General features: G+C 35.9%; 1 protein-coding gene across 3 annotated transcripts in view; it reads left to right on the top strand.

Moving 5' to 3' along the window:
* The window catches only part of FBXO3 (F-box protein 3), a 35,037-nt gene extending 8,381 nt beyond the window's left edge, over window positions 1–26,656 (top strand). For 2 of the 3 annotated variants that reach the window (XM_074336192.2, XM_074336193.2), the window contains 8 exons: window positions 10,744–10,858; window positions 12,376–12,580; window positions 13,222–13,267; window positions 16,142–16,226; window positions 17,050–17,172; window positions 18,483–18,598; window positions 19,820–20,010; window positions 25,502–26,656. In XM_074336192.2, coding sequence (XP_074192293.1) covers window positions 10,744–10,858; window positions 12,376–12,580; window positions 13,222–13,267; window positions 16,142–16,226; window positions 17,050–17,172; window positions 18,483–18,598; window positions 19,820–20,010; window positions 25,502–25,675 — 1,055 coding nt within the window. In that variant the 3' untranslated portion in view covers window positions 25,676–26,656. Of the gene's footprint in view, window positions 1–10,743; window positions 10,859–12,375; window positions 12,581–13,221; window positions 13,268–16,141; window positions 16,227–17,049; window positions 17,173–18,482; window positions 18,599–19,819; window positions 20,011–22,700; window positions 22,946–25,501 lie in introns of those variants that run through there. The other variant, XM_074336194.2, reaches the window with a different exon arrangement.
* The last annotated feature ends 1,198 nt before the right edge of the window (window positions 26,657–27,854 follow it).

Here is a 27,854-nt window from a genome sequence, read left to right as displayed (position 1 = left end):
ATTGAAAAACTGCCTGCTGTATCAACCATCTTTCCTGTATTTAGTACAAGTAAATATTTGTTTGACAGTCTAATATTTAGAAACACCAAGTATTAAAGACCTAGGATTTTAAGAGTGGAAGAGTAGCATAATAGAGTAAGGAAAACTTTCATCCTATTTTGACACTTACAGAATAGTGAAAACTAAGATTGAACTGAGGTCTATTGGACCGCAGAATCTGAGCTCTTTCTGCTTCACCATTATTATCCAATTTTGGCAAGAGATATCAACAAGCTCCTTCTCATTAATTTGATTTTTTTCATTTTATGCCCAAGAAAGTGCATAAATAGATTGCAAAGATATTGCTACTTATGAGCTTTGGCTTCTTAAGTTTTTCCAAATTTCTCCACTTAAAGAAATTTTATACATGTTTTGGTTTTGCTGAGGTGAAATTTGGATCATTTATACTCATGTATTCCTTTTGAACTCGGGTCTCTTTTGAAACTGACTTACATTTCATAGTTCCACTGTAACTGCTCATGAAAATATGAATTTCATACAAATCATGATCGCATGACCAGGTACTTACCGTATTTCCCCGAAAATGAGACCTAACCGGAAAATAAGCCCTAGCATGATTTTTCAGGATGTTAGTGATATAAGCCCTACCCCAAAAACAAGCCCCAGTTAAGATGGTCAGCCAGACGGATGCATTTAGTACGTCTGGTATAACACATAATGGACGTATTGAATTATAAAATATTAATATATAATTCAATATAAAAAAATAATATTGACATTACTTAAATTAAATGACAGCGTAAATTATAATTATTTGTAAATACCCAAGTGGGGGCCTGTGGATGAGAGGTAAACACCTATGTAAACAGGTGAACTCGAGACTTATCGCCGAATGACCAGAGTACAGACAGAGCGCACGAATAACATGCGCACTTGATAACGAACGAACGTGGTTGTGTCTAATATAAATCTTCATAATTCAATACGTCATGTGTTGTAACGGATGTAAATAATGCACTCGTGTGAAATAAAGAAACATTTTCTGAATTTTGGTGCCTGCAGTTTCTCGTTGCTTTTGTGTGGACCATCATTCTTAACTGTCATCATTTTTGTTGCCATTCCTGTCTCGTAAGTCTCCAATTAACACTTGATTTAATGGCAGATTTAAAGGGAATAATATTTTGACCCCCAGACAAGATGAGTACAAAAAGAAAGAGCTATTCCGTAGAGTACAAGAAAGGAATCGTGGAGGACTCGCGGGGCAAGAATCTTACGGCTTTCTGCAAAGAGAAGAAGTTGGATCTCCGAATGGTCTGAAAATGGCGAGCAGAGTATGATAACCTCAGTCAACAGGTGGACGAAGGAAATGCTAAGAAGTGCAAGTGTGGATCAGGTCAGCAACCATTATTTCCTGAGCTGGAAGACATCATCTGTGAATGGATTGATGACAGGAGAGCAAAGGCTTTGGCTGTGTGCAGGGCTGATATTCAAGCATTTGCCCTTGCAGTGGCACCACAGTTAGAAATATCCCCAGAAGAATTCGAAGCATCACAACACTGGCTGGATGGCTTCCTTCAGCGATATGAACTGTCCTCTAAGATTGACAACACTGTTTAAGCTGGAAGATACTGAAGTTATTAAACGTGCACTTGCATTCAAGTCCTTTGTTGATGGCATTGACTTTTCTAAATACCAGCTCTCCAACATGATTGCTATGGATGAAAGTGCAGTGTTTATGGGCCAAGGATCTCAAACGACAGTTGATCAGAGAGGTGACTCATCAGTCTACTACATTCCCTCCACTGGTTACGAAAGTGCACGTGTTACCTGTATTTTGACAATTCGTCTGGATGGAAAGAAAGCTCCACCTCTAATCATCACTAAGGGTAAGAACGTTAAGGTTGAACATGTTTCAGGCATTTACGTTCTTGAAACCGAAAAAGCCTGGTGCACACAAGCAGTTATAAGGAAGTGGGTCGATTTAATGCTGCCACTTGTTTTGTGAGGTGGCCAAGGAGGTCTGCTAGTCTGGGATTCAGCCAGCACTCACCGCGCTAAGGACATGAAGAACTTCCTTGCAGAGAGAAAAATAGATCAAATAATGATTCCCGCAGGAATGACTGCCTATCTCCAGGCTCTTGATGTTGCAATAAACAAGCCATTCAAGGACCATTTGCGAATGGAAATCAATGACTACATTGAAAATAGAATGGAGAGAAATCAGCATGGAAACTTTGTGAAGCCTAGCCTGCAAGAGGTCGTGACTTGGGTGAAGAATTCATGGGATAAAATCACTGACAGCTGTGTTGCCAATGCACTACGAGCAGGCTACATGGACAAGAAGTGTTCATTTAAGGAGAGCTCTGTTGCTGGACGTGAGAGATTGGGGCCGATCGATCGTTCTACAGGAAATGGAGTCGCAGAAATTCAAGCCAGAATTTGGGGTTTGGAGAATTATGATGATGTTCCAGAAGAAGATGACATGATGGTATTTGAATAAATGTAGATATTTGTACATGAATAAATGAATAAATATAGATTGTTGTACATGAATAAATGTAGCTTGTTGTACATGAAAAAATAAGACATCCCCTGAAAATAAGCACTAATGTGTCTTTTAGAGCAAAATTTAATAAAAGACCCGGTTCCATTTTTGGGGAAATACGGTAAAACGGAATTGCTAGGGAGGTAGAAGGAAGAATGATTTGGCATAGAGTGTAAGCTTTGAAGGAAAGTACCCTTGACCAATATTTTTAATAGGTTTTTTACGTGGTAGGAGAATAATATCCTCTTGGTTAAATAATTTCAAGAGGAAAATAATTCTGAAAATATGTATTTGGTGGTGATAAGTAAAATAGGTAAGGGTTTACAATAGCTTTATTTATTAAACACAAAGCTAGATACTAAGCTAAGGAGTTTGTAGTATTCCATTTAATTTGCCAAAATTCTGTGAGGTAGGTAATTACTATTCTCATTTTAAAGCTAAGTAAGTTGTTTGACTTCACAAAGCAAAAGGCAGAACCAGGATTTGAATATAGTGCTGACTCCAGAGTTAAGGTCTTAACAGCTGTTAAAGGGAGAAAGGACCTGTCCTGTTTTGTTTAGAATGTGTTAGGAATCTTGGAGAGCTGGTCCAACATTACGACATTTGCAATATGAAAATGTAGATATGATTCTCCTTTTAGGCACCAAGCTACCAAGAAAGGAAGAAACTAAGGATACATAGCAGCTTCTTTTTTGCTTGTTCGTTCCTTCCTTCCTCCTTCCCTTCTTTCTTCTTTTTTATTTTTTTTCCTCACTCAGTTTGGTATTCCCAGGCTTCCCTGCTCCCTGTTCTGTACCTAGTGGTTGGAGGTGAGGTTGTGGTTGTCTGAGGATTCCTTATGACAGCCCCTATTTTATTCCCAGGTGCCAGTTCTCTGGGGTCTTTGCCATGAGTTACAATAGGATAAAGGCTCTTTGATATTTAGAATGCTGGGGATTCTAGGAATGCTAGGCCTGTGAGTTTTAGAACTCAGTTAGGATACTAGCCCATCACCTCAGGGGTCATAGCCCCTGACTCAATGTCAAGGTTATAGAGATGGCAGCTAGAAAGGAAACTTGAAAAGCAAATAGGTATTGGGCTTGGGGGAATTTTTATAAGTTTCTTGAAATTATGGTATATTAATATATCTTCTACCAGTCTAGCTAATGGTATGTATCAGGTATCTTCGAATTTCATATTTACCTTACATGTTAGTTTAAAATTTTAGCGTTAGAAGGGCATTTAGAGATCATTTAGATCAGGAGTTGGCAAAGTTTTTCTCTAAATGACCATGTAGTAAATATTTTAGGCTTTGAGGCCAGAACCTGTCTTGTTATAACTATTTAACTCTGCTGTTGTGGGAAAGCAGTCATAGACAATACATAAGCAAACCAGGGTGGCCGTATTCCAAGAAAACTTTATTTACAGAAACAGATGGCAGTCTGCTGATACCTAATTTATACCAGTCTTCTCATTTTACAGGCGAAGGAACAGGCTCAGAGAGTTCAGGTGACTTAATGCCAGGTCTCATAACCAGTCAGTGACAGAACGCTGATCTCGGTTTCTTGTCTCCTAGTAACTTTTTCACTGTTTCCTTATGCAAGTAGGCTAGGGGACAAGGAAAGTAAATTCCATTTATTGAGTGTCAGTGAAGCATTTCATTAAATTTATGAGGCTTATTTAATCCTCACTAATTCTCTTAGGTGTTATTATCTCCCATTGAGGAAACAGGATTAAAGCGGTAAAATAACTTGTCAGAGATCAGTCACTAAGTGATAGAGCTGAGATTTCACCTGGTCTGACTCCCTAATTCTATTACAGTAGGATTCCTCTATACATCTTCATTTTACTATTTTGTAAACATATGTTTCTTTATATTTCTCTTTTGCCATATTTATTTGTTTACTGTTTTTCTCTAGCTTACTCTCTTTAAGAAATTCTTGGTTTCTTAATGTTGTATGGTAAAGGTCCAAGATGTAGCACTAACTATAAATACTAGTTTCTTTCCTCATCCAACTATGGTTCAAACAGCTATTCAGCTTGTTTTGTACTAAACTTTTTAAGTAAAGTTTTTATTTTGGAGTAATTTTAGATTACAGGGAAGTTGCAAAAGTAATACAGAGGTCCTGTACATCCCTCACTCAATTTCAGTTCCCCCTAAGGTATTGCTCTGTGGGACATCTGTCAAAACAAACTCTTTATTGGCACATTATTATTAACTAAACTCCAGACTTTATTCAGATTTTACCAGATTTTCCATTAATGTCCCTTTTCAATTCTTGTGTCCAATCAAGAATATTTAGTTGTCATGTCTCCTTAGTGTCCTCTGTTCTATAGTAGTTTCTCAGTCTTTCCTTGTCTTTTGTGACCTTGACAGTTTAAAGGGATACTGGTTAGGTATTTTGTAGAATGTTCTTCAGACTGACTTAGTTTGAAGTATTACTCATGACTAGACTGGAGTAATGGGTTTTCAGAAAGATTATTGCAGAGGTGAAGTACACCCCTCCTCACTTATCTGTGGGTACATGATAACCACATGCTATCACAAGTCATGTTAACTAACCTACAGAATGTGCACAGACCGTAAGTTATTATAACATGAACACACCCATTGTAACACCCTCCATGTCAAGAAGTAGAATAATTATCTGTATCTAGACCTTCCCTCTTTCTCAGAGGTAATCACTCTCCTGACTGCTAATGCCACTGAGTAGTTTTCTTTCTTTTTTAACTTTATGTAAATTGCATGCTTAAGTATTTTGTGTGAATGATTTCCATTTTGTTTGTGAGATTCAACTGTGTTGTGTGTAACCGTAGTTTGTTCAATTTGTTCAGTGTACTACTCCATTATATGAGTAGACCACAATATATATGTTCATTCTACTGTTGATGGATTTTGGGGTGATTTCTAGTTTTTGGCTATTACAGATAATGTCAATGTAAGAAAAATGTAAATAATAGAAATATAAATCATTTTTGATGTATATATAAACTTTAAAAGATAGTTAATTTTCCAAAGTGGTTCTACCACTTTACATTCCTCCCAGCACTTTAATGTTCTCCTTCTTTGTATTTTAACCTTTCTTGTGGGTGTGTAGTGGTGGTTTTTATTTGCATTTCCCTGAGCATGTAGACTAATGACAGTTTTATTTCTAGCTTTCCAATCCTTACATGTCATTTATTTCTGTTTCTTGTCTTATTGCACTGGCTAGGGCCTTCAGTGAAATGTTGGAGAGAAGTGATGATAGTGAGCATCCTTATGTTTCTGGGGGAGACTTTTCTCCTTTAAAAATGATGTTTGCTGTAGGTTTTTTGTAGATATTCTTTATCAGACTGAAGACAGTATCTTCTGAGCCTGGTTCGAGAAGAGGGGTTTTTGTTTTCATGTTTTAAATGGATAATTTAATTTTTATCAAATGCCTTTCCAGCCTCACTGTTTTTCTACTTCATTCTGTTAATGCACTGAATTACACTGATTGATTTTCTGAATGTTAAACCAACTTTGCATTCCTGGAATAAACTTTGGTTGTCATATATTATCCTTTTTATATATTGTTAGATTTGATTGGCTAGTATTTCATTGGGGTTTTACATCTATGTTCAGGAGAGAGTTTGGCCTGTAAATTTCCTTTCTTACAATGTTCTTGTCAGGTATTGGTATCAAGATGATGCTGGCCTTGTAAAACAAGTTGGACAAGTTGGGAGGTATTGCCTCTTTCTGTTCCCTGAAAAAGTTTATGTCAGCTTGGCCTTACTTGTTTTCTTTTCCACCCCGCCCCCCCCCCCCTCGCTTCTTCCGCCTCCTCCCCCCCCCCCCCCCGCCCCCATCCTCCAGTTCAAGCTGTTGTTTCTCAGTCTAGTTGTGTAGGACACAGCTCCCTGGCTTATGCTGGTATTACGAGCCTTGCGCTCCCCCGGGCTGAGGCAGTCGGTCTGCTGCTCTGGGCAGCTCGTGCCAAGCTCCGGCTGCTCATGGCAGCCCAGCTCCAGGGAGAGCTGTTGTTCACAGTCTTAGCTGTAGAGGGTACAGCTCACTGTCCCATGTGGGAATCGAACTGGCGACCTCGGCGTTAGGAGGATGGCGCTCCAACCACCTGAGCCACCAGGCCTTATTTCTTGCTTAAATGATTAGTAGAATGCACAGTGAAACCATTCAATCCTGGAGTTTTTCTTATGGGAAGGTTTTAAACTACGCATTCCATTTCTTTATTATAAATAGTACTATTCATATTTTCTGCTTCTTTTCATGTCAGTTTTCATAACTTGCGTTTTTCTAGGAAATTGCCTACTTCATCTACATTTTCTAATTTATTGCCATAAAGTTTTTCATAATATCCTCTTACCTTTGTGATGCTTGTTGGATCTACAGTGATTTAACTTTTCCATTTCTGGTATTATTTGTACTTTGTCTGTGTTCTTGATCAGTCTTGCTAGGTAGGGCTAATCAATTTTATTAGTCTTTTCAAAAGATTGGCATTTGCCTTTGTCTATCCTTTTTGTTTGCTTTTTTAAATGATTTTTTTTTCTTTTTAATTGGAAAAGGGGAACAGTGTGTATTTCCAGGACTTCACTGGAGAATAGTGTTTTTCCCAGGACCCATCAGCTCCAAGTTAAGTTGTTGTCCTTCAGTCCTAGTTGTGGAGGGTGCAGTTCAGCTTCAAGTCCAGTTGCCGTTTTCAGTCTAGTTGCAGGGTGGTACAGCCCACCATCCCATGCGGGAGTCAAACCCGCAACCATAATGTTGAGAGCATGTGCTCTAACCAACTGAGCCATCCAGCTGCCCCTCAACAGCTTAGCAGCAACTCAGCTCAACGTGCCATGTTCAATCTTAGTTGCAGGGGGTGCGCACCCCACCATCCCATATGGGACTTGAACTGGCAACTTTGTTGTTTGAGAGCACGTTCTGTAACCACCTGAGCCATCTGGCTGCCTGGGAGCTCAGGGGCAGCTCAGCAGCAGCTTGTTGTTTTCAATCTAGTTGTGGAGGGCGCAGCTCACTGGCCCATGTGGGAATCGAACTGGCAACCCTGTTGCTCAGAGCTCGAGCTATAACCAACTGAGCCATCCAGCCATCCCTGTCAATCCTCTATGTTTGTTTCTTGTTTCTTATTTCATTAATTTCTCTGATTTCTTTGAGTTTATTTTACTGTGGCTTTTTTCCTGACTTGAGATGATTACTAAGATTATAAATTTTCAGCTTTTTTTGTTTTTGTCAAATGACTTTAGGGCTATAAATTTCCCTCTAAACATAGCTTTAGCTTCATTTCACAAATAATACGTTGTATTTTCATTAACATAGTTCAAAATATTTTCTGATTTCTGTTCACTTCAGTTTTGACCCATGGGTTATATAAAAATATATTGCTTGATTTCTGAACATTCGGGGCTTTTTTAGTAATCTTTTCCATATAATTTGTATTTTAATTCCATTGTGATCAGAGAATATATGAGTTCAATCATTTGAATTTTGTTGTGATTTGTTCTGTTGTCCAGTATATAATCCATTTGGTAAATGTTCTATGTACACTTGAAAAGAATGTATATTCTGCCACCGTTGGATTCAGTGATATGTAAAAATTAGGCAAAAATTGTTAATTTTGTTCAAATCTTCTGCCCTCTTACTAATATTTTTTGCTACTTGTTCTATTAGTTACTGAGAGAGGTATGTTAAAATTTCTCACTGTGCTAGGCAGAATTCTGAGATAGTTCCCAAGATTTCCCACACTTGCATAGTGTAATAATATACTCACCTTGAGTGTGAGTGGTGCTATGGATATCATTGGTTTTAGTTCTGTGATGAGGGCGTATTATATGACAAAGATGAAGGAGTTTTGCAGATGTAATTAATTAAAGTTCCAAATTTGTTGATTTGAGTTAATCATTAATCACAGGAAATTGTCTTGAGTGGGCCTGACCTACTCAGGTGAGTCCTAAAAGGAACTGGGCCCCCTCCCAGAAATCAAAGAGATTTGATGCATGGGTGTCTTTCCTGTGGCCTTGAATAAGCAAGCTGGCAGGTTGTGGAGAGGGCCAGGTCATTGGGAATGGCCCCTGAGGGTCTCAGCTACAACTGTAAGGAACTGAATTCTGCCAACAACCAGTGAGCTTGGAAGAGAATCCCAAGCATAAGATGCACGAGATAAGAAAGCAGCCTTAGTTGACATCATGATTTCAGACTTGTGGAACTTGAGCAGAAGATCCAATTCAGACATGTCAGACTTCTGATGTACATAAATGGAGATAATTAATGAGTCTCTTAAGCTACTAATATTGTAGCAATAGAAAATTAATATACCCACTATGATTGTAGATATATTTTTCCATTTTAGTTCATTTTATATATATATATATATATATATATATACACACACACACACACACAGAAGCTGTTATTAGACACAAAATTAGATTTATAATATTTGTATAGTGAATTTAACCTTTTTGCCGTTATAAAAAATTCCTCCATTACCTTTAATAATGCTGTTTGCCTTAAAGTCTATTCTGTGTGATTTTACTAGAGCTATTCTAGCGTTTTTTTCTGTACCTACATCTTTAAGATGTTCCTCTTGGATATGATCATGCTTTGTTTTTTATCTGGTTTGTCAGTCTGTCTTTTAATTAGATTATTTAGTCTATTTTTAATGTAATTGCTAATATATTGGAGTTTAAATATACCATGTTTCTATTGTTTTTCATTTGTATCACCTGAGCAGGTGTTCCTTTTTACATTCGTCTTAATTATCTTTTATGCTGTATCCCCCTTTTTTATTTAATTAAAGTCTGTTTTAAACTAGTATACATTAGAAAATGTTAACTCTACCTCTCTCCTGCCGTTTGTATTATAGTTTTTGTGATTTTAATTTTCATATATTATATTCCTGAAAATTTTATTTTTTCAATATTAATGTAGATGTATCTGGTTGCTTTTCATTTCTTCCTGCATCTTCATCCTGCTTTTATCTGGGATCATTTTTCTCTGCCTGAAGAATTCCTTTTAGTATTTTTTAAAACGAGGGACTGCTACTGCTGAATTTTTTCAGGTTTTTTTGGTCTAAAAATTATTTATTTCATCTTCACTTTTGAAACATATTTCACTGGATATAGAATTATAGACAGTAATGATTTTTTCAGCACTCTGAAGATACATCCTTCTGGCTTGTTTCTGTTGAGAATTTAGGTGTCTGGATTATTGTTGTTCCATTGAAGGTGATCATGTGGCTTTTTCTCCCTTTTCTGGCTGTTTTTAAGATTTCTCTGTCTTTAATTTTCAGCAGTTTTCCAATAATGTGTCTAGATATGATTTTCTTTGTAATTATTCTCCATGGAGTTTATAATCCTTCTTGAATCTGTGGTTTGATGTTTTCTTTCATCAATTTTGGAAAATTCATTCAGTCTTGTGATCCCTGCTGAAAGCATCGTTCAGCTTCTTGGCCTCTCAGCTTCCTGGTTGCTTTCAGAATTGCCGATTGCCTCACAGACAACGTGGCTGCAAATCCAAAGGCTTGCTAACCCATCAGTTTCTTCTGGACTCCCCCACCCCTGCCATTTCTCACTGTCTTTGAGGGTCTCCAAAACCATTGAAATGAATTTTCTGTTGTTCAGTTTTTCTAGTTCTCGGCAAAAGGTTTGATCCTACGACCTGGTGGGCCATTACTAGAAGTAAATCTCTTGGTATGTGTAATTAGTTCCTGCTTTTTAAAGCTAGAATATATGGCAGGCTTACAGACGTGCAAAATTGAAATCAAGTTATTGGCCTCTTCACAGGATGAACCTACATCTATGTCCTATATTTCCCATTTAGAGACTATGTTAAGACTCTTGAACACCAGCGTAGCGAACTTCTGGAGATTTTTTTTTTTTAATAGGGAAGTGTGAGTATACTAGATTAAGAAAAATGAGGTATGCCCGAATGTTTGCATTGTAATGTGAAAAAAATTACTGTGGATTTCATTGGTGCCTACCTTTCCATATTTTACTTACCTGTGTTTTCCCTATTGAGAGGAAACAGGAATTTGCTCAGTGCTTCAAATGTCAGTGCCAATCTAAAATGATACAATATTTCTCTGAATTTTCAATTCATTTCCCTGTATTTCAGCAGTGCATTTTGGACAGAATTCACTTGCTCTAAGATTGTCTCATTGGCTAGCAGAAAGACTGTATTTCATCTTATAGTTAAGGCTTACTGTTTCTTCATAATCTGCTTTTTGATGCATTTGCAGAGGGTGCTCGAGAGGAAGACCTAGATGCGGTGGAAGCTCAGATTGGTTGCAAGCTTCCTGATGATTATCGATGTTCGTACCGTATCCACAATGGGCAGAAGTTAGTGGTTCCTGGGTAAGATGTTTGCTGTTTGGGTTATTTTCTTGAGTGAAAATAAACTGTATTTGTAGTTACACTTAATAGATTAAAGGAGTATAGGCATTCCCTCTTGTAGCAATCCATAAGACAAAATCTACAGCTTGAATTTGATTTTACAAAAACACATATCTCATAAAAACATTATTTTTATCAACACATCATTATAGTTAAAATGAAGTCTGTTTAGGTGTGAGGGCTATAGGACACAGAGGGAGGTGTATGTGTGAGTATATTTTAAACGATGCTGTTTGGAACCCTTGAAATATTTATCCTGTTACAGGCCAGGTAACTTGTGTTTGAGAGCTTGATGCAAATTCTTTTACCATACATGTAAAAAGCAATAATTTGTTCAGAGCTAAAGATAATACAATTTTGCCCTATTCAAGTATAGCCTATAATTAAGTGGCCTATTTTAAACTTAACTTCTAAAAGATGAAGTATTGATTGTGGAACCTTTTGGGGAAAGCAGACCACGTACTGGCTATCATATTCACTCACAATTTAAAAAACTATATGCTTTGAATGGGTCTGCTTCTTTTATTCTTTTATGAAATTAAGCTGTTTCAGAGATATTGCATTTGTGAAATGCTAATAAGAATTTAGGGTGAACTTTGCATTGTTCTTATTGGAACGTGGTACCAATAAAAAACCCTATGTGGCCCTGCTGTCATTTCAGATCTGGGTTGAGTGAGTACAGGGAATCTTGAAGGTTATCGTACTGAGATTACAAGGTAGTATTCAGTATCAAATATTGGGCAGCCAGGACTAGATAAGCCTAAGTTAGTGGCTTTTTTCTAATCTGTTTTCCTATTGAACTGAAATTTGACAAAATTGAGAAATTGTCACATTTCAAGAGCAAATAGGAGAGAACTTATTAAAAGAGTTGCCCAGCATTGACATGACAAACAGGTTATCAGTTTCAACACAGGAATTTGTATCTATCCACAGCCCAAACAGTGAGACCTAGGATAGGAATATCGTCAAGGACCCACACGTGTGTTGTTCTCATGCACAGGCAGTGAGATGAATTCAGATCCCACACATCCTACGCTTATGAAAATTTTGACAAGTTTTAGTCTGATTAACATTTATACTGTCTGGTAGGATAGGGTAAGCTAAAGGTTGTATGAGGATAAAGGTATCAGAGGAGATTTACCTCTTTAAACATTAGCATACATGCATATATAGCAAAACACTGACAAATCAGTTTATCATGGCAAGGTAGATTCTTGAAAGCAATACAACTATTTTTCTTTGAGACAAAGCTGACGTTTAGCTATTTTAGACATGTACACTTTTAATTTAAATCAGAATCTTTCCACTCAAGAGTTCAAATTTAATATATAGAAATTGTGGTGTTTTGGGCATTCTCAGTTTAGAATCGACATATTAATCAGTTCTTTAAAAAGTTGTTAATGTGAAGTTACTCATCAAAACGATAAAGCACAGTTGTCTGGCACTGCAATTGATTAAATTTTTGAGTCTTTTCTCAGGTTGTTGGGAAGTATGGCACTGTCTAATCACTATCGTTCTGAGGATCTGTTAGATGTCGATACGGCTGCTGGAGGCTTCCAGCAGAGACAGGGACTGAAACACTGTCTCCCTTTAACTTTTTGCATACATACTGGTTTGAGTCAGTACATCGCCGTGGAAGCGGCGGAGGGCCGGAACAAAAATGAAGTTTTCTACCAATGTCCCGTAAGTAGGACGTGTGTTTAAATGTGGCTTTAAGATGTGTTCTGATGAGTGTATAAATGTGTATATTAGAAATTTTCAGGGCTGTAGAATGGACATAGAGCATTATGCAATTTAATCATAGACCTATCTAACTAGAGGGCTAATATTCTAACATAATAGCGTAGAATGCCAAAAGAAAATTTTACTAATGGACCAACAATACAAACTTTTGTACATACAGAGGGGAAGCTATAATTTGTGTTAAGGCATTTTAATTTTAAGGAAAACTAAGGAGCTTTTTGTTGAAGTAATTAATTGTAATATACATTGCTAACTTTAAAAATTCAGCTTTTGAACATCATTTGATACACCTACTGAACTCTTCAGTAGGTATTTGAGTAGTTGAAAAATGTAGGTGCTTTTTAGGAGGCTTTTGTTAGGATTTTAATGTAATTAGAAAATATGGTATTTGGTTTCAGTCTTATTTCTTCAGTTCTAAGAGTAGGAACTGAAAAGTGTGAAGAATGTCTGAGTATTGGCTAGAGCACTTAAGTTGTTTTTATCTGCTTTGCCTTGTCTCCAGGGAAGAATATAGATAATGAACAATGAGAAATTAAATAAAATGTGTTTTTCTCAATTATAATATCCTTTTTCTCACCTAGGACCAAATGGCTCGGAATCCAGCTGCTATTGACATGTTTATCATAGGTAGGAGAAAAAATAAAGTCGTTTTTTTTCCCTTCTTCCTTCAGGTCAAAAAAATTAAGTTGGTAGAAACTTTTCAGTTACTTGATCATTTGGCAATTTTATACTTGTATTTCTTTAGGCTTGCTGGTTTATTCAAGTACTGTATCTAGGCTCTCATTAAAATAGCCCTTATACTTCGTTTGAATTTGGTTTCTATTTGGAAAAAAGCCATGCCTTATACAATCTTGTTCTCTTAGGACTCTGCTATAGGACAGTGAAATGTACAGAATTTCTATGAGTATATAGAAATTACATGCACATGCATTTTCTGTCAATCATATTAACACATTTTTTGCGGGAAATGAGTAAACTCGTCATATTGCCTCTAGTTGGAACCGGCAAAAATTTTGCAAAGTAAATAAATAGAGACCTCTTTTTAAACTAAAACACTGAAAGTTTCATAGAAAAATATCAAATAGATCGAAAGATATGAATATTTTACGGAAAGTCTAATTTTGGCGAGAAAATGTCAAAAAAGCCCCGCGTTACGACGCAATTTGGCGGGAAAATGCCCGCTTACAAAGTGTTAATACATAGAGATACAGATATATAAAACTACTTTATACTTTGTCTCTTTTGTTTCAGTGCTGTATAGTAAAATACTGATGAGTCACACTAGAGACATCAAAACTGCAGACTGCAGAAACCAGCATAAAGTGGGCTTCATAAACTCCTTGGCACAGCTAGCTTTTCTTTGCCTTAAAAGAGTTTTTCTCATCGGATTTGAGAACAGTTAAATCTTTATGCAGGTGCAGCTCATCCCTTTGCTATTCATCCAATCTTGTTTTGCTTAGATTTTGCTCACTTAAGAGAAGCTTCCTGACTATCCATTTTGCTTTTTAATGGCATTTCTAGCACAGATTAAACATCCCCATATGCTAATAATAAAGGGCCCTTGCAGGGTAAGATGTCTGTATTTAATTATTTCTTCTACGTGGCAGTTTGGACACAGTATAAGTGTCCATTTGTTCCATACTTGGGCACATTCCAGGTTTGTGGTGTCCTTCACAAAATCAAGGAGCTCTCACTCGTACATAGTGAGTTATAAAAAGCTTTTACACTTAACCCCTAGCTTTGGGATTTCCCTGATTCATGTGGTTCGTGGTTTCTCAATTAAGCAAACACTGGGGTTATGTCCCTGCTGATTGCCCTCTTTGGCATCTTTGCGTAACATTCTTTCAGAGGTGATCATCATGATTTCAGAGCCACTGTTTATAGGGTATAGCTGGGTTTTTAGATGTCCCAAAAGTTTCCTTAGCTCTAGTGCAATGGTGCTACTCAGTCTGTAAACTGAAGGCTGCCTGAGCGCTAAGGTAAGCTGCCTGCTAGGTTCTGAGTTTCTTACTCTTAGTTTGGTGCTGGTCTGATGTGGTATGGAAGACCCCACCACTAGAGCAGAGTACTAAGGTCTGCTAATACTATTCTGGTAGTTGGGATTTCTCCTAGAATGAGAAAGCAAAACAAAAGATTTGAGATGCACTGAGAAGAGATGAGGTAGGAAGTTCGTGCTGGGAGGAAAGAGAAGAAAGCAGCATCCTTTAAGCTACCTTGATAAAACCCTAATATAAGATAGAATCTCCTGGTGTTCAGTGCATTATTAATAGATATTTAAGAAAACTGGATTCTATGTTCAGATAAGTTTAGGGTAGTGAAAGTTGCATAGAAAATTCTGTCCTCATTTTAAAGAACATACTTTGGTGTGTATGTATTATAATAAATTTAAATACGTTAACTATGTCAGTTTCTGTTTTATGTAAATCATAAGAAATTTCTTTCTTATATACCATTTTATTCCATGAAATATACTAAATTATTTTTTTAACTCCACAAGGAAATTACTAGTTCTCAAAACACAAAATTGTACCTTTTATGAAGTTTAATATTATTCATGTCATTAAAAATAGGCTCCTTAATATCTTGCTCAAAGTGAACAGATGTTCAGTGATCCTTTTGAACGTAATAGCATTTAATAAATCAGACCCAAGCCTAAATCATATCTTCTATCATTCCCAAAATAGAATGTTAAGTACATACTATAAATTTAGCATCTGGCATTTCACATGGCAGAGTACAGAAACTGGGTTAATAGAACAAGATTACAAAGAAATTCATTGGACATTGAGTAAGGGACTAAAGTGCTAGGCACTGAGATGTATTAATAAATGGGGGGGTCTCAGAAAGTTATGTTGTAGTACCTAGAAGGGGCAAGCATAATTTATGTAAATTAAATGCTGGTTATTGCTCCAATCAGTAGATCATGGATGTATAAGCTGGACTGGCCTGTTCTAGTCATTCTTTTTTTGCCTCGAGCCTGGTCATTGAGACTGTGGAGGATCGCTGTCCATTGGAGTCTGTCATAGTGCCACTAGTCTCCTTTGGGATGGTCCTGACGCCCAGAATTCCACAGTACCACACCCCTGTTAGATGTCCAGGCTGCGCATGAGTCAGGATGTACCCTGATTGTCTGAGGATAGGTGCTGATGTTTTTCCTGTAGTTTCTTCCTAAAAGTGACTGTATCTCCTTTGTTCAAGAAATTATAAAGAGAAGGCTTTTCATTCTTATACTGGAACAAATTAAAGTTTAAAGATCTATTATTTAATTATAAGTGTAAAAAGTAGTTTGAAAGTAGTTGCAGAATTCCCAATTAAAGTAGTTGGGAATAAGATGGATAGAATTGAGGATAGAAATTTACCTAATAAAAGACTAGTGGAATTCTATCTATAAATGTTTGTAGTTTTGGTATCACGTCTTAAGCATAGAGGAATTACAGTTGTTTCCTGATCGATTTTACAAAACCGATTTGTCCTTCTCCTTTCCCCCTTCCTGCTTTACAGGTGCTACTTTTACTGACTGGTTCACTTCTTATGTCAACAATGTTGTATCAGGTGGCTTCCCTATCATCAGAGACCAAATTTTCAGGTATTTCACTTGGGGCTTTTTGGGACTGGAATAATTATAATCAGTAAAAACATTCAGTTACAGATCATTAGATGAATTTTCCCAGGAAGGTTAACAACAGAACTTCTCATAATCATAAATCTATTTTATTCTCATTTTAAAGCCAAAACATCCAAACACTTGAACAGCCAGTATTTTTCTTGCTTGAAGAATCAAGAGAAAAAACTGATTTTGATTTAGAAGTTATGGCTTTATGGAAATTGTATAGTTCTTCTTGAAGAAAAAAAAGCTATATGCCAATTAGTAGATTCATTATGAATAGCAAGTCAGTAACTTAACTAACTCCTGGCAAATATTATTTATTATCTCTAAATGGAATGTCCAGGTATTATAGATAGTATTAGAGGTAATATTGGCTCATAGTAGCATGGTTGGCAGAAATGATAGATTAAGTATACAATAGTGGCCCCTAAAATAACATACTAACGCATTTTTATTGTCAGAGCCACTGTTTATAGGGTCTAGTTGGGTTTTCAGATGTCCTAAAAGTTTCCTTAGCTCTGAAAATGGAGATAAGCGCTTTTTAGTTTCCAAGTGAACCACGGATGACTGAACCTTGATGGCTGTCATTGCTGATCCAGAGTCTTCAAGGCTTTCTGGTTTATTTATAATTTCTAGTTTTCTCTTAGCTTAAGAGGGCTACCCCTTTAAGGTCCCAAATAGGATTTAAATTTTCGGTCCTAAAGTGAAGTATAGTATATATTGCCTTGTATCTTTAAACCTTTTATCTTATAGAATTGACGTTAGTTGACTGAAAAATACTTAATTTTTTTAAATTACCTAGATATGTTCATGATCCAGAATGTGTAGCAACAACTGGGGATATAACAGTTTCAGTTTCCACATCGTTTCTGCCAGAACTGAGCTCTGTACATCCACCCCACTATTTCTTCACGTACCGAATCAGGTGAGAATTTTAAAGGGGTCGCCTTTTAGTTAATAGTGGGATATATCCTATGGATGTGTTGTTACTGCCCCATTTGACATGATTTATAAAACACATTTTGAAAAGCAGCTTCTTGCTGAATTGTGGAGGAATGTGGGTAACAAAATGTTCTACAATATAGTGTTTGTGAAGTACCTTGAGTTTATATTAAACTCTAAGTTATTTATTTCTTGCAAATATAAGTATTGTGCCACTTTGCAAGGTGGACCACTAAGTTGTAATCATCATGAAAAGTCAAAATTAGAGTTGTACTGCTTTCTGGAACCTGTCAAAATTGCCCGATAAAATCATGCTTTTTAAATTTCATCTGGCATGTCTGTATTCAATTAAAAGCCAAATATTTATTGAGCACTGCCTGTATATCAAACATGGTATTAAGCACTGGATTTGGTTAAATAAAAAACAAATATTAAATTCACTTTCATTAGAAATACTCTTGTGCTCTGACATAAAGACAACTTACTGCTCTAAGGGACTCTGGAGACTGTTTTTGATATTTTTTTATGTACTTTATGATGTTATACAGAGTGTTTTAAAAATACATGTACATGCATATATACATACTAGAAATATTTTCGTAATGTATACTTAGCAGGAGCATCCTAGGACGTGGCTTTTATGTAGCCTTTGATATGTCTAGTTACATATGTATAGATGTTTGTTGTTTACTTTAGACTTTGCCTAGGACCGAGACATGCTTAAAATAATAATACCAACACACACTTATAGGATAATCAAAATGAAAATAAGAGACAGCAGATTACCAGAGGAAGGGAGGAAAATAACAGTATTGGGAAGCAGAGTCAAAGTGTCATCCCAGTAACTGAATAGTCACATTTTGCTTTGTGCTTTCTAGAAACTAATGGAAAAAGGGGGAAATGGGTTGCATAGCCTTGTAGTGAAAAAAAGACTCAGTTTTTTAAAACAGAAGTTTTTCATGGCACTATAATTCTAGTGATCTTTATTGGAACAGCGAAAGATTATTGTAAGCGTGTCTTTGTAAGTTTTTATGTTGCCCTTTGTGTTATAGATCCTCACTGAAAGACAGGAGTGTAAATTGAATGAAAGCATTTCCGTGGGGGAGCCAAGATAATCAGGCCACTATCTTGGAGAACTTCCAGAAATAGATGATTAACACAGACTTTGCGTTGGGTTTCTTAATTTTTTTTGGAAATTCCCTTCATGGTCTTATCCCAAATACTGTAGCTTTTAAACAAAAAAAAACAAAAAAGGCCTGATTTGTGTCTCTTCCGCCCCATTCCCTTCTCCAGGATTGAAATGTCAAAGGATGCACTTCCTGAGAAGGCTTGTCAGTTGGACAGTCGCTATTGGAGAATAACAAATGCTAAAGGTGATGTAGAAGAAGTTCAAGGACCTGGAGTAGTTGGTATGTAACGCAAGATGTGGGTTTATACATCAGTTGCTCCTAAGACATTTTGGAGGAGCATGTATGTGACACACAGCTTGGAAAATACACGATGTTGTTAGTGGATAAGATGGCATCCTTTTAGTAGCCGTGTTTACAATGTGAACGATACCATCGATTCTAGACTTTTCCTAACTACAATAGGTTTGCTTCATCAATATAATATGTAAAAGTCATTATTCTATCAGTTTAATACTTCAAACATAACTTTTCTAAAATTATAGCAAACTTAATTATTCAGGAATTGAGTTATTGAGTTTCCATTCTGTGGATCACCTGAGATCCTTGCTTTTCCTTCGTAAGTTTTTTTTTTTTTTTAAGCTGGATAGTATTTCATTATCATATTCTGCAGGGTTACCAGGCATAGGGCAGAAAGAGAATAAATTTCATATTGGTCATCTTTTTTAAATTTTGGGGGAAATGACTTCAATCATCTGTAGCTTGATTTTCTGACATTCAGCTTTTTAAAAAATTCTGATTATCTTAAGTTTCTGAACCCTTAGATTTTTCAGATTTTGTATTTGTGCTTCAAGAAAATAACACTTAAGCTATACACTTCTGTAATCTGTCCTAAGCATGTACAAAATTCGGTTCACATTAAAGTTCTAATTCATTGCCAACAAATAAATTCATATTTTGTATGTTTATTTAAGGAATTTTTCCTGGATTTATTTGGGGATAGTGCTAAATAATTTTATTAAAGCTGTAATTTTTTTTTCAGTCATTTGATCCTTTGGAGTAAGAACTCTCCCTGTTGACTGCCATTTTGCCTGGGCTCAATGCTTAAGATGCATCCTCAGAGTTTTATGTTTTAAACATTTAGATGATCCTTATCTCTGTTTAAACTTGTGTCTGTGATACTTTGTTAGCTATATCTTAAAACTAGTGTCTAAAATGCCTCAAAACATTTTGAAAAATAAAATAATTATTTTCTTGTTTTGTTTTATTTTACTAGATATCACCCTATTTCCCAGAGAAGTAGGGGGATTATAACACAATATAATGTCAAAATACTCACTCATAGTCACTGTTAACATTTTGTTATATTTCCTTTTAGAAGTTGTTTCTGATTGTGAATTTACTTTAACATAGTTTACGTAATCCCCTAGAGGACATATCTTAATTGCTGTGATGAAGAACTGAATTTTATACTTTGGTTTATTGTTACTGTTTTCTCTGCAGGTGAATTTCCAATCATCAGCCCTGGTCGGGTATATGAATACACAAGTTGTACCACATTCTCTACAACATCGGGATATATGGAAGGATATTATACCTTCCACTTTCTTTACTTTAAAGACAAGATCTTTAATGTGGCCATTCCCCGATTCCATATGGCATGTCCGACATTCAGGGTGTCTATAGCTCGATTGGTAGGTTAAATTTTCCTCTGGTGCTGATTTACATGACTTTGTAAAATTAACTCCACAGAGGGTCTTTGTTAATTAGCCAGACACATAGTTTATAAATTGTGTTCCAGAGAACCCTAGAAATTTTGAGGGAAGTATATTGGAGAGGGGTGGGATGTGTGAATATGTTGGGGGAGGTAGACAATAAGTAGGTAGGCTCCATGTTCTTCAATCAGAGTAACTCTACTGTTACCTGTTTTTGTTTGTTAGTTTATTTTTTATAGATCTTGTTTTTTAGAGCAGTTCTAGATTCACAGCAAAATTGAGCAGAAGGTACAGAGATTGCCCATATATCCTCTGCCCCCATATACTATCTCCCACCAGAGTAGTACCATTATCACAATTGATGAACCTACAGTGACACATCATTAGCACCCAAAGTCCATAGTTAACATTAGGGTTCACTCTTGGTGTTGTACATGCTATGGATTTGGACAGATGTATAATGACATGTATCCACCATTATAGTATTGTATAGAGTAGTTACTGTTTTTAAAAGTTCAGCCTCTTTTCCACTGTTTCCAAAAATACTTCTGTCAACTAAGGAGAAACACCACATTAGGCCAGCTATAATCTGCTTTATTTTATTTCATTAAGACTGGGGAAACAATTTCTTACAGTGTTTTTGCTAAAACTCCCAATTTTGTAAAATAATACAAATATCCAATAGAAATCATTACAAAGAGGATTTAATTTTAGTAGTCCTTGTTTGGGATCATTTCCTAAGTCAACTAGGTATATTTTAAAATCTCATTTAGGGTTACCTTATGACAAGTATAGCAGTAACCCCAATCTTCTGGGCTATAAAATGATTAGAGAAAATTATGAGGCTCCAGTTACAGAATAGGAATAAAATATGAATTATATACCCAGAAGAATGTAATTGAGTTGTAGGCATCAGATGTTCAGTAAAAGCCATCTGGCTCCTGGGATGACCCTGATGAGTGGGTCTAAAATAAGTCTGGGAAGATGGACATGATATTAATCTGACCCAGCATTGACACATTCCCAACTCCGGTTTGGAGAAAGAAGGATGATGAGGAGACTTGAGGCCATTATACTTGTGGTATATCTGCTGAAAACAATCTACAGTCTAGGTTTGGAAGTGAAGTTTAGCTTCCCTCCCAGTGAAGGAATGCTTTCTGTATATTTCCAGTTCTGGGAACTTGCCTCTTCCTATAAGTCTTCCATTTTTGACTAGCCCAGTTTCTGTATGAGGTTGATATCGTCTTACCCTTAAATGTTTGATACAGTTTATCAGTGAGTCATCAGGGGCTAGAGTTCTCTTTGGAAAAGTTTTGAAATAGGAATTTAATTTCTTTAATATTCATATTTTCTGTTTCTTGTTTCACTTTTGGTCATTTGTGTCTTTTAAGGAATTTGTCCATTTTGTCTAACTGTTGAGTTTATTGGCATAAAATTATTTACAATATTCCTTTGATAATCCTTTTAATGGCTGCAAGAGCTATAGTCATGTGTCTTTTGTTCTTAATATTGGTAATTTATATATTCTCTTTTGTTCATCATTTAGCTGGGGGGTTTTCACTTTTGTTGATCATTTAAAAGAACAATTTGGTTTCACTAATTTTCTCTATTTGCTCATTTTCTGTTTTCATTGATTTCTGCAGTCTCATACTTTGGGTTTATTTATCTTTATTTCTCATACTTTGGGTTTAATTTGCTTTTTTTCTAGGTTCTTAAGGTAGAAGTTTAGATTATTTTAGACCTTTTTTCTCTTTAAGTACTGTTTTAGCTGCATTTCATAAATTTTGATGCATTTTCATTAACATTTAATTCCAAATATTCTCAGATTTTCCTTGTAATTTAATTTTGATCGATGACTTTTCTAGAAATATGTTAATTTCCAAACATTTGGAGGTTTTCCAGTTACCTTTTGGTTATTGATTTCTAATTTTGTTGTTATGGTTAGAGAACTCGCTATGTATAATTTCAATCCTTTTAAAATGTATTATGGTCCAGAATGATGCTCTATCTTGGTAAATAATCTTTGTGTATTTGAAAAGAATGTATATTCTGCTATTTTGGGGAATATTATTCTATAAATGACAGGTCAAACTGATTTACTGTTTTTCAAGTCTTCTATATATTTACAGATTTTTTTGTCTTTGTTCTCTGAGAGATGATTGTTGTAATCTCCAATTATAATTACAGTTTTGTCTATTTCTCTTTAATTCTATCAGATTTGCTTCATGTATTTTGAAGCTCTATAATTAAATGCAAGTATACTTAGGATTGTGATGTCTTTTTCATGAAGTGCTTTTTTTATTGTTATAAAATCTCCCGCTATCTCTGACAATATTCCTTGTCCTAAAGTTGCTAATATTCCTGACATAAAGTGTAAAGAGTGTTGAGAGTTGTTTGGGCAGGTAGTTGTTGTTATTGGGTCAGCTTGATCCTGTTGAGGCTTGTTTTTAATGTTTATTAGGGTGTGTATAAAGTAGTCTTTACTTAAGGATAGTCATTCTCTAACTTTTCGGTCTCATGACCCCCTTAAGCTCTTAAAAGTTATTGGAGATTCCTCAAAAAATTAAAAATAGAACTACCATACCCAACAATTACACTTCTGGGTATTTATTCGAAGAAATCAAGAATACTAATTCAGAAAGACATACGCACTTCTTTGTTCATTACAGCATTATTTACAATAACCAAGATATGGAAGCAACCTAGATAGATGAATGGATAAAGAAGATGTACAGATATACAGTGAAATATAACTCAGCAATAAAAAAAGAATGAAATCTTGCCATTTGCGACAACATGGATGGACCTAGAGAGTATTATGCTAAGTGAAATACGTCTGACAGAGAAAGACAAATGCCGTTTGATTTCACTTATATGTGGAATCCAAAAAACAAACAAACAAAACAGAAACAAACTCATAGATACAGAAAACAAACTGATGGTCGCCAGTGTGGTTGGGGGGTGGGAAGATGAGTGAAAAGGTGAAGGGATTAAGAAGTACAAACTGCCAGTTATAAAATAAGTCACGGGGATGTAAAGTACAGCATAAGGAATATAGTCAATAACATTCTAATAACTATGTGTGGTGACAGATGGTTACAAGACTTATTGTGGTGATCACTTCGTAATGTATATATATATATATATGTCTAATCACATTGTTGTACACCTGAAACTAATATAATATTGTATGTCAACTATAATTAAAAAACGTTACGAGGACTCCAGAGAACTCTTGCTTATGTGGGTTATATTGATATTTATCATGTTAGAAATTAAAACTGAGAATTTTTATAATATTTACTTATTCCTTTTTAAAATTTTTAAATTTATAATTTTAAATTACAATAATAAACTCATTACATGTTCAACCCTCTTTTAACTATGTTCTTACTTATTTAGAGTTTTAGTGTCTTCCCAACCACAAATAGTATAAAATTTTCACCTGCCTTGTTGAAAATGTTTTTTCTGTCTTAAGAATAAGAAATCAATAAAAATAAATGAGAATTCTGGACTTATTTCTAATTAACATGAAAGAGGCAGTGGGGATTGTTTTTGTATTGTGTTGTATTGGTGTTGTACCTTTCCTGTTTAAATATTAGTTTTCTTGATATGGAAGTTGAATTGTTCTCCTTTTGTGTCCTCTAACATGATTAATTAGGAGGTTTAATCCTTTCTTTTGCTTTATACTTTGCATGCCACTTTAAAATACACTTTCGGTTGGTCTTAAGCCTTTTCTTGGTCTAGGTGGTTTGTTGTTTGTTTTTAGACACTTTAGGGGCTCCTGCTACTGATTTATTTCCATTCTCATCTGTGCGTTCCGCTTTCCATCTGCTGTTTGTGTATGTAAGTTTTATCTGTGATAATCAGCAATCTTCCTCGGTAGCCACGTTGATTTCTTTAACAATATTTGTTTTCTTCTTCATGAAGATAATTAATAGTCATACTACCTGGATTGAATGTTTTAGAATTTCCTAAGCCTTTCCCCCTTCCCCTTTTGGACCTCCTCCTGAATTTTAAAGTCGGTTTCCCTGGATTAAAGAAAAAAGATCCAAAGATAAACAATGGAATATCTATGTCCATATTTATGTATATTTCCTCTGTTGTTGTTTGTGTTATAATAAATCCCAAGTGAAAATCCCTATGACAAATCCTAAAGACACTACCTTTCTCCCACATTAACTAATTTGCTTGTTCAACAAATATTTATTGAATATATACATACTAGGTGTTGGGGAAAATGCAGTGAACAATACCATCAAAATCTCTATCTTGAAATTTACATTCTAGTTAGAAGAGACAAAGTATAGCAAATAAACACTGTGTATTTAGGTCAAGTAGTAATGTGTGCTCTGCAGAAAAGTCAGAGTAAAGGGGATAAGGAGTGTCCTGTTGGGTTATTCTAATATAGAAATGTGTCAGGGGAGGCCTCGGTGACATTTGAGTTAATACTTGAAAGAAGTAGAGGGAACCAGGTGGATATGTGGGAGAAGGGTGCTCCAAGGTAAAGAACAGCAAGTGGAGTGATCCTGAAGCACTAATATGCTTGGCGTGTTTGAAGAACTGCAAGGAGGCCAGTGTACTGGAGGGCAGTGAACGGGGAGAGTGGATGGAGAGGAAATCAAGGATAGTGGCGTGCTGCATCATGTAATGGCATAAAAGCCTCGGTGGAAGGACTTGCTGACACCACATCCCAAGCTTCCCAACACTTCCCACATTACCAGCTGGGACCTCCTTGCTGTTAAGAATTATGTCCAACAAAGCAGCTCTTTTCATTGAGTCTTCAAAAGTGTGAGAGAAAATTGACAGCCGAGTAAGTCTTGATTAGAGACACCGCTTTCAATTCAAGAGAAATTGAAGTTTCCAAGAGGTGTTCAGATGTTGCATGGTCAACATCACTACCGTCCTATTCTGAGAGCCTTCAACAAGTTAATTTAAAAGTAGAGGCTACCAAAGGTGGTTGAATTGAAATGATGTGTCTACAGTAGGAACTCAATAGAATTCTTAGACCTCTTGTTGACAGTACATAAAACTTACCAGTAGAGGTCATACCTTACTAATATTTTGACATCCTCTTCTCTGTAAGCATAAAGATTAATAAAGAGGTGTTGCTTAATACACTAATACGATGAATTCGGTAAAATTTTATCTCGGGTTAGGAGTGGTCTGTTTGCTATATGAATTATCAACTATCATGTAAATGAATTATCAACTACAATGTAAAATATAGGTACTGTGTTAATGAGGTATACTTACTATTAAAACCACATGGAGCATTTTTAGACATGTGATAGAACATACATTCTGGAATCTTGCATCAGCATGTGCATTGTGAATATTGTGCTGGTCAAGTCTATAACAATTCATATTTGGTATGTCCGGTTTAGAGTCTAGATAAATGAGAATTTGCATTAAATAAGTGTAAAAAACTGATGGAAGTTCTTATCAAAAGATTGTTTTCTCTTTCAAGGAAATGGGTCCTGATGAATATGAAGAGATGGAAGAAGAAGAAGAACAGGAGGAGGAAGAAGACGATGATGATGATTCAGCAGATATGGAGGAATCTGATGAAGACGACGAGGAGAGGCGGAGGAGAGTTTTCGATGTTCCCATTCGCAGACGCCGCTGCTCTCGCCTTTTTTAGCACCCCTCTGCTGATGGAAGCGCTGGGATGAATCCAGCCTGTTAAATAGATTTCTTAACAATGTAAATAACTCAACTGTCCTCAGCATATAGCCAGAAAACTAGCATGAAATATTGTTCCAGGCCCTGGGTTCTATGCGACTACATTAGGAATTGAATTGTTTGGGTGTACTTTGTGTTGTTGAGGTAGAGGGTGCAATAGGGGAATAGTTCTCTAGCTAAGGAACAGACATTTCTTTAAAAATATTTTATACTTATAAAAATATGGAAATAGGAGGGAATTGTTTTGAATCAGGATTTAAAATATAGCAGAAATACCCAAGGATAGTGAGAAACTGACTGAAAAATTCTGTGAAAAGACTTCTTGCGGTTGTGTGTTATTTAGAAATGAACAGAATTTGTAATTAGGCTAATCCATTTAGTGATTCCTATATATTTTGTACTCACGGGGAACTAATTGACTAAATAGCTTGAGTGCTAGTTTTGTCCTTTCTTAGACAATCTGTCCTTAAATTGAAAGTTTTCATCATTACGACCTTGAATTTGCTCCTTATCACTATGAGCTTGACTTTGAATTTAGTCTCCAACTCTACAACCTTGAATTTAATTTAAAATCTTCAATATGACAACCTTGAATTTAATTTAAAGTCTTCAATGCTATGACTTTTATCATATTGTTCACAGATGCATCGTTTTTGAAATGTAGTGTGTAAAAGTATGTATTGTGTTGTTTATTAACAAAAAATTCTTCATGTCTCATTTAGTCCAGTTTTGTAAATACTGCTTCTGTTTTGTTTCTCCTTTATACACTTGACTGTCTAACTTTGTGATAAGTGACATGAGTTTTATGTTAAGATTAGTATGTTTTTCTGAAACATGGACTTCTTTTTTTTTTTTTTTTTGTAATTATATAATTGAGAGTTTGGATTGAAATCCTCCAAGTGTCAAAAACTCACGTTTTAAAAATAACTTTTGGTTCCAATGCTGTATTTTGTGTAATTGCCTATTGTCTATAAACTAATATTGATAACCCTTTGCTCTTAAGATGGAAGAGGAGATGGAAACTTGCTGGCCTGTTGCCAGAGGCTCATTCAAAGTCATTTCCTGGCTTTTGCTACCCTATCATGTGCTCCACTTCCAATTTTCCCCAAGAACAGTTCATTTATAGGGAAAACTGTAGTAAGAGGGGGATGTGTACAGGGTTAAACAGCTGCCATCCTGATGGACCACGAAGGCAAACTTACCCTTTCCTATTGGCACATGTGAAAATGTTCTGAAATGGAATAAGTAGTTTCTCCTGCTTATTTTTTTAAATAGAGTATTATCAGTCTACCACATCCTTCTATTATGACTATCTCTCGCTTTTTTTTTTAAAACTTTTATTTATTTTAAGTGTGTTTTTCCAGGACTCATCAGCTCCAAGTCAAGTAGTTATTTCAATCTAGTTGTTGAGGGCGCAGCTCACAGTGGCCCATGTGGGGATCGAACCGGCAACCTTGTTAAGAGCATTGCACTCTAACCAACTGAGCTAACCGGCTGCCCCTCTTGTTTTCAACCTACTGATTTTTCTGAAAAACAAACTTTCCCAATAAAGCAATAATTTAAAACTAGTTAATTTTGGAAGTGAAAGCTGGCCCCAGGATCCCTTGCGTTTCTTGGCATCTTTCTTTTTTGAATGACCTCTCCTCTCTCTCAGTTCCCAGAGTTCTCATGATGCTCCAAATCTCCTCTGCAATCCCATTTAACCCTTGCCTCTCAAAATGCTTCAGGCTGGCTTTCTCTCATCAAAATTCACATTCTGTTGGTATGTTGAATGAATGAACTCTAGTTCGTACTAATGTGTGATTAGATTAGTTGACAAGCTCAGATTTTTTTATTTCATTGGATCTAACACCTGGTCATACTATGCTTTTGGTGAAGGCCATTTCTGGCTCTGAGGTCCCTTGAGAACACCTACCTTATTTATCTAAAGTTTGATGTGTCAAGATGAGACAGATACCTAAATAAATAGTAACCTGAACAGCTTAAGGGTAATTTTTCCCTTTTCCTCTTGTGAAAAGTCAAAGGGAACTAATTCAGGGCTGACACGTGCCATATGGTGGCCCAATGGTGTCAACATTCCAGATTCCTTCCATCTTTGTTCTGCCATCTTCAGCACAAGACTTGAATCTTAAAAGTTG

The sequence above is a fragment of the Rhinolophus sinicus genome, chromosome 14 (assembly GCF_057876585.1).
Source record: "Rhinolophus sinicus isolate RSI-liver-muscle chromosome 14, RSI-T2T, whole genome shotgun sequence".
Lineage (NCBI taxonomy): Eukaryota > Metazoa > Chordata > Mammalia > Chiroptera > Rhinolophidae > Rhinolophus > Rhinolophus sinicus.
This window is presented reverse-complemented; position numbering and strand designations above follow the sequence as displayed.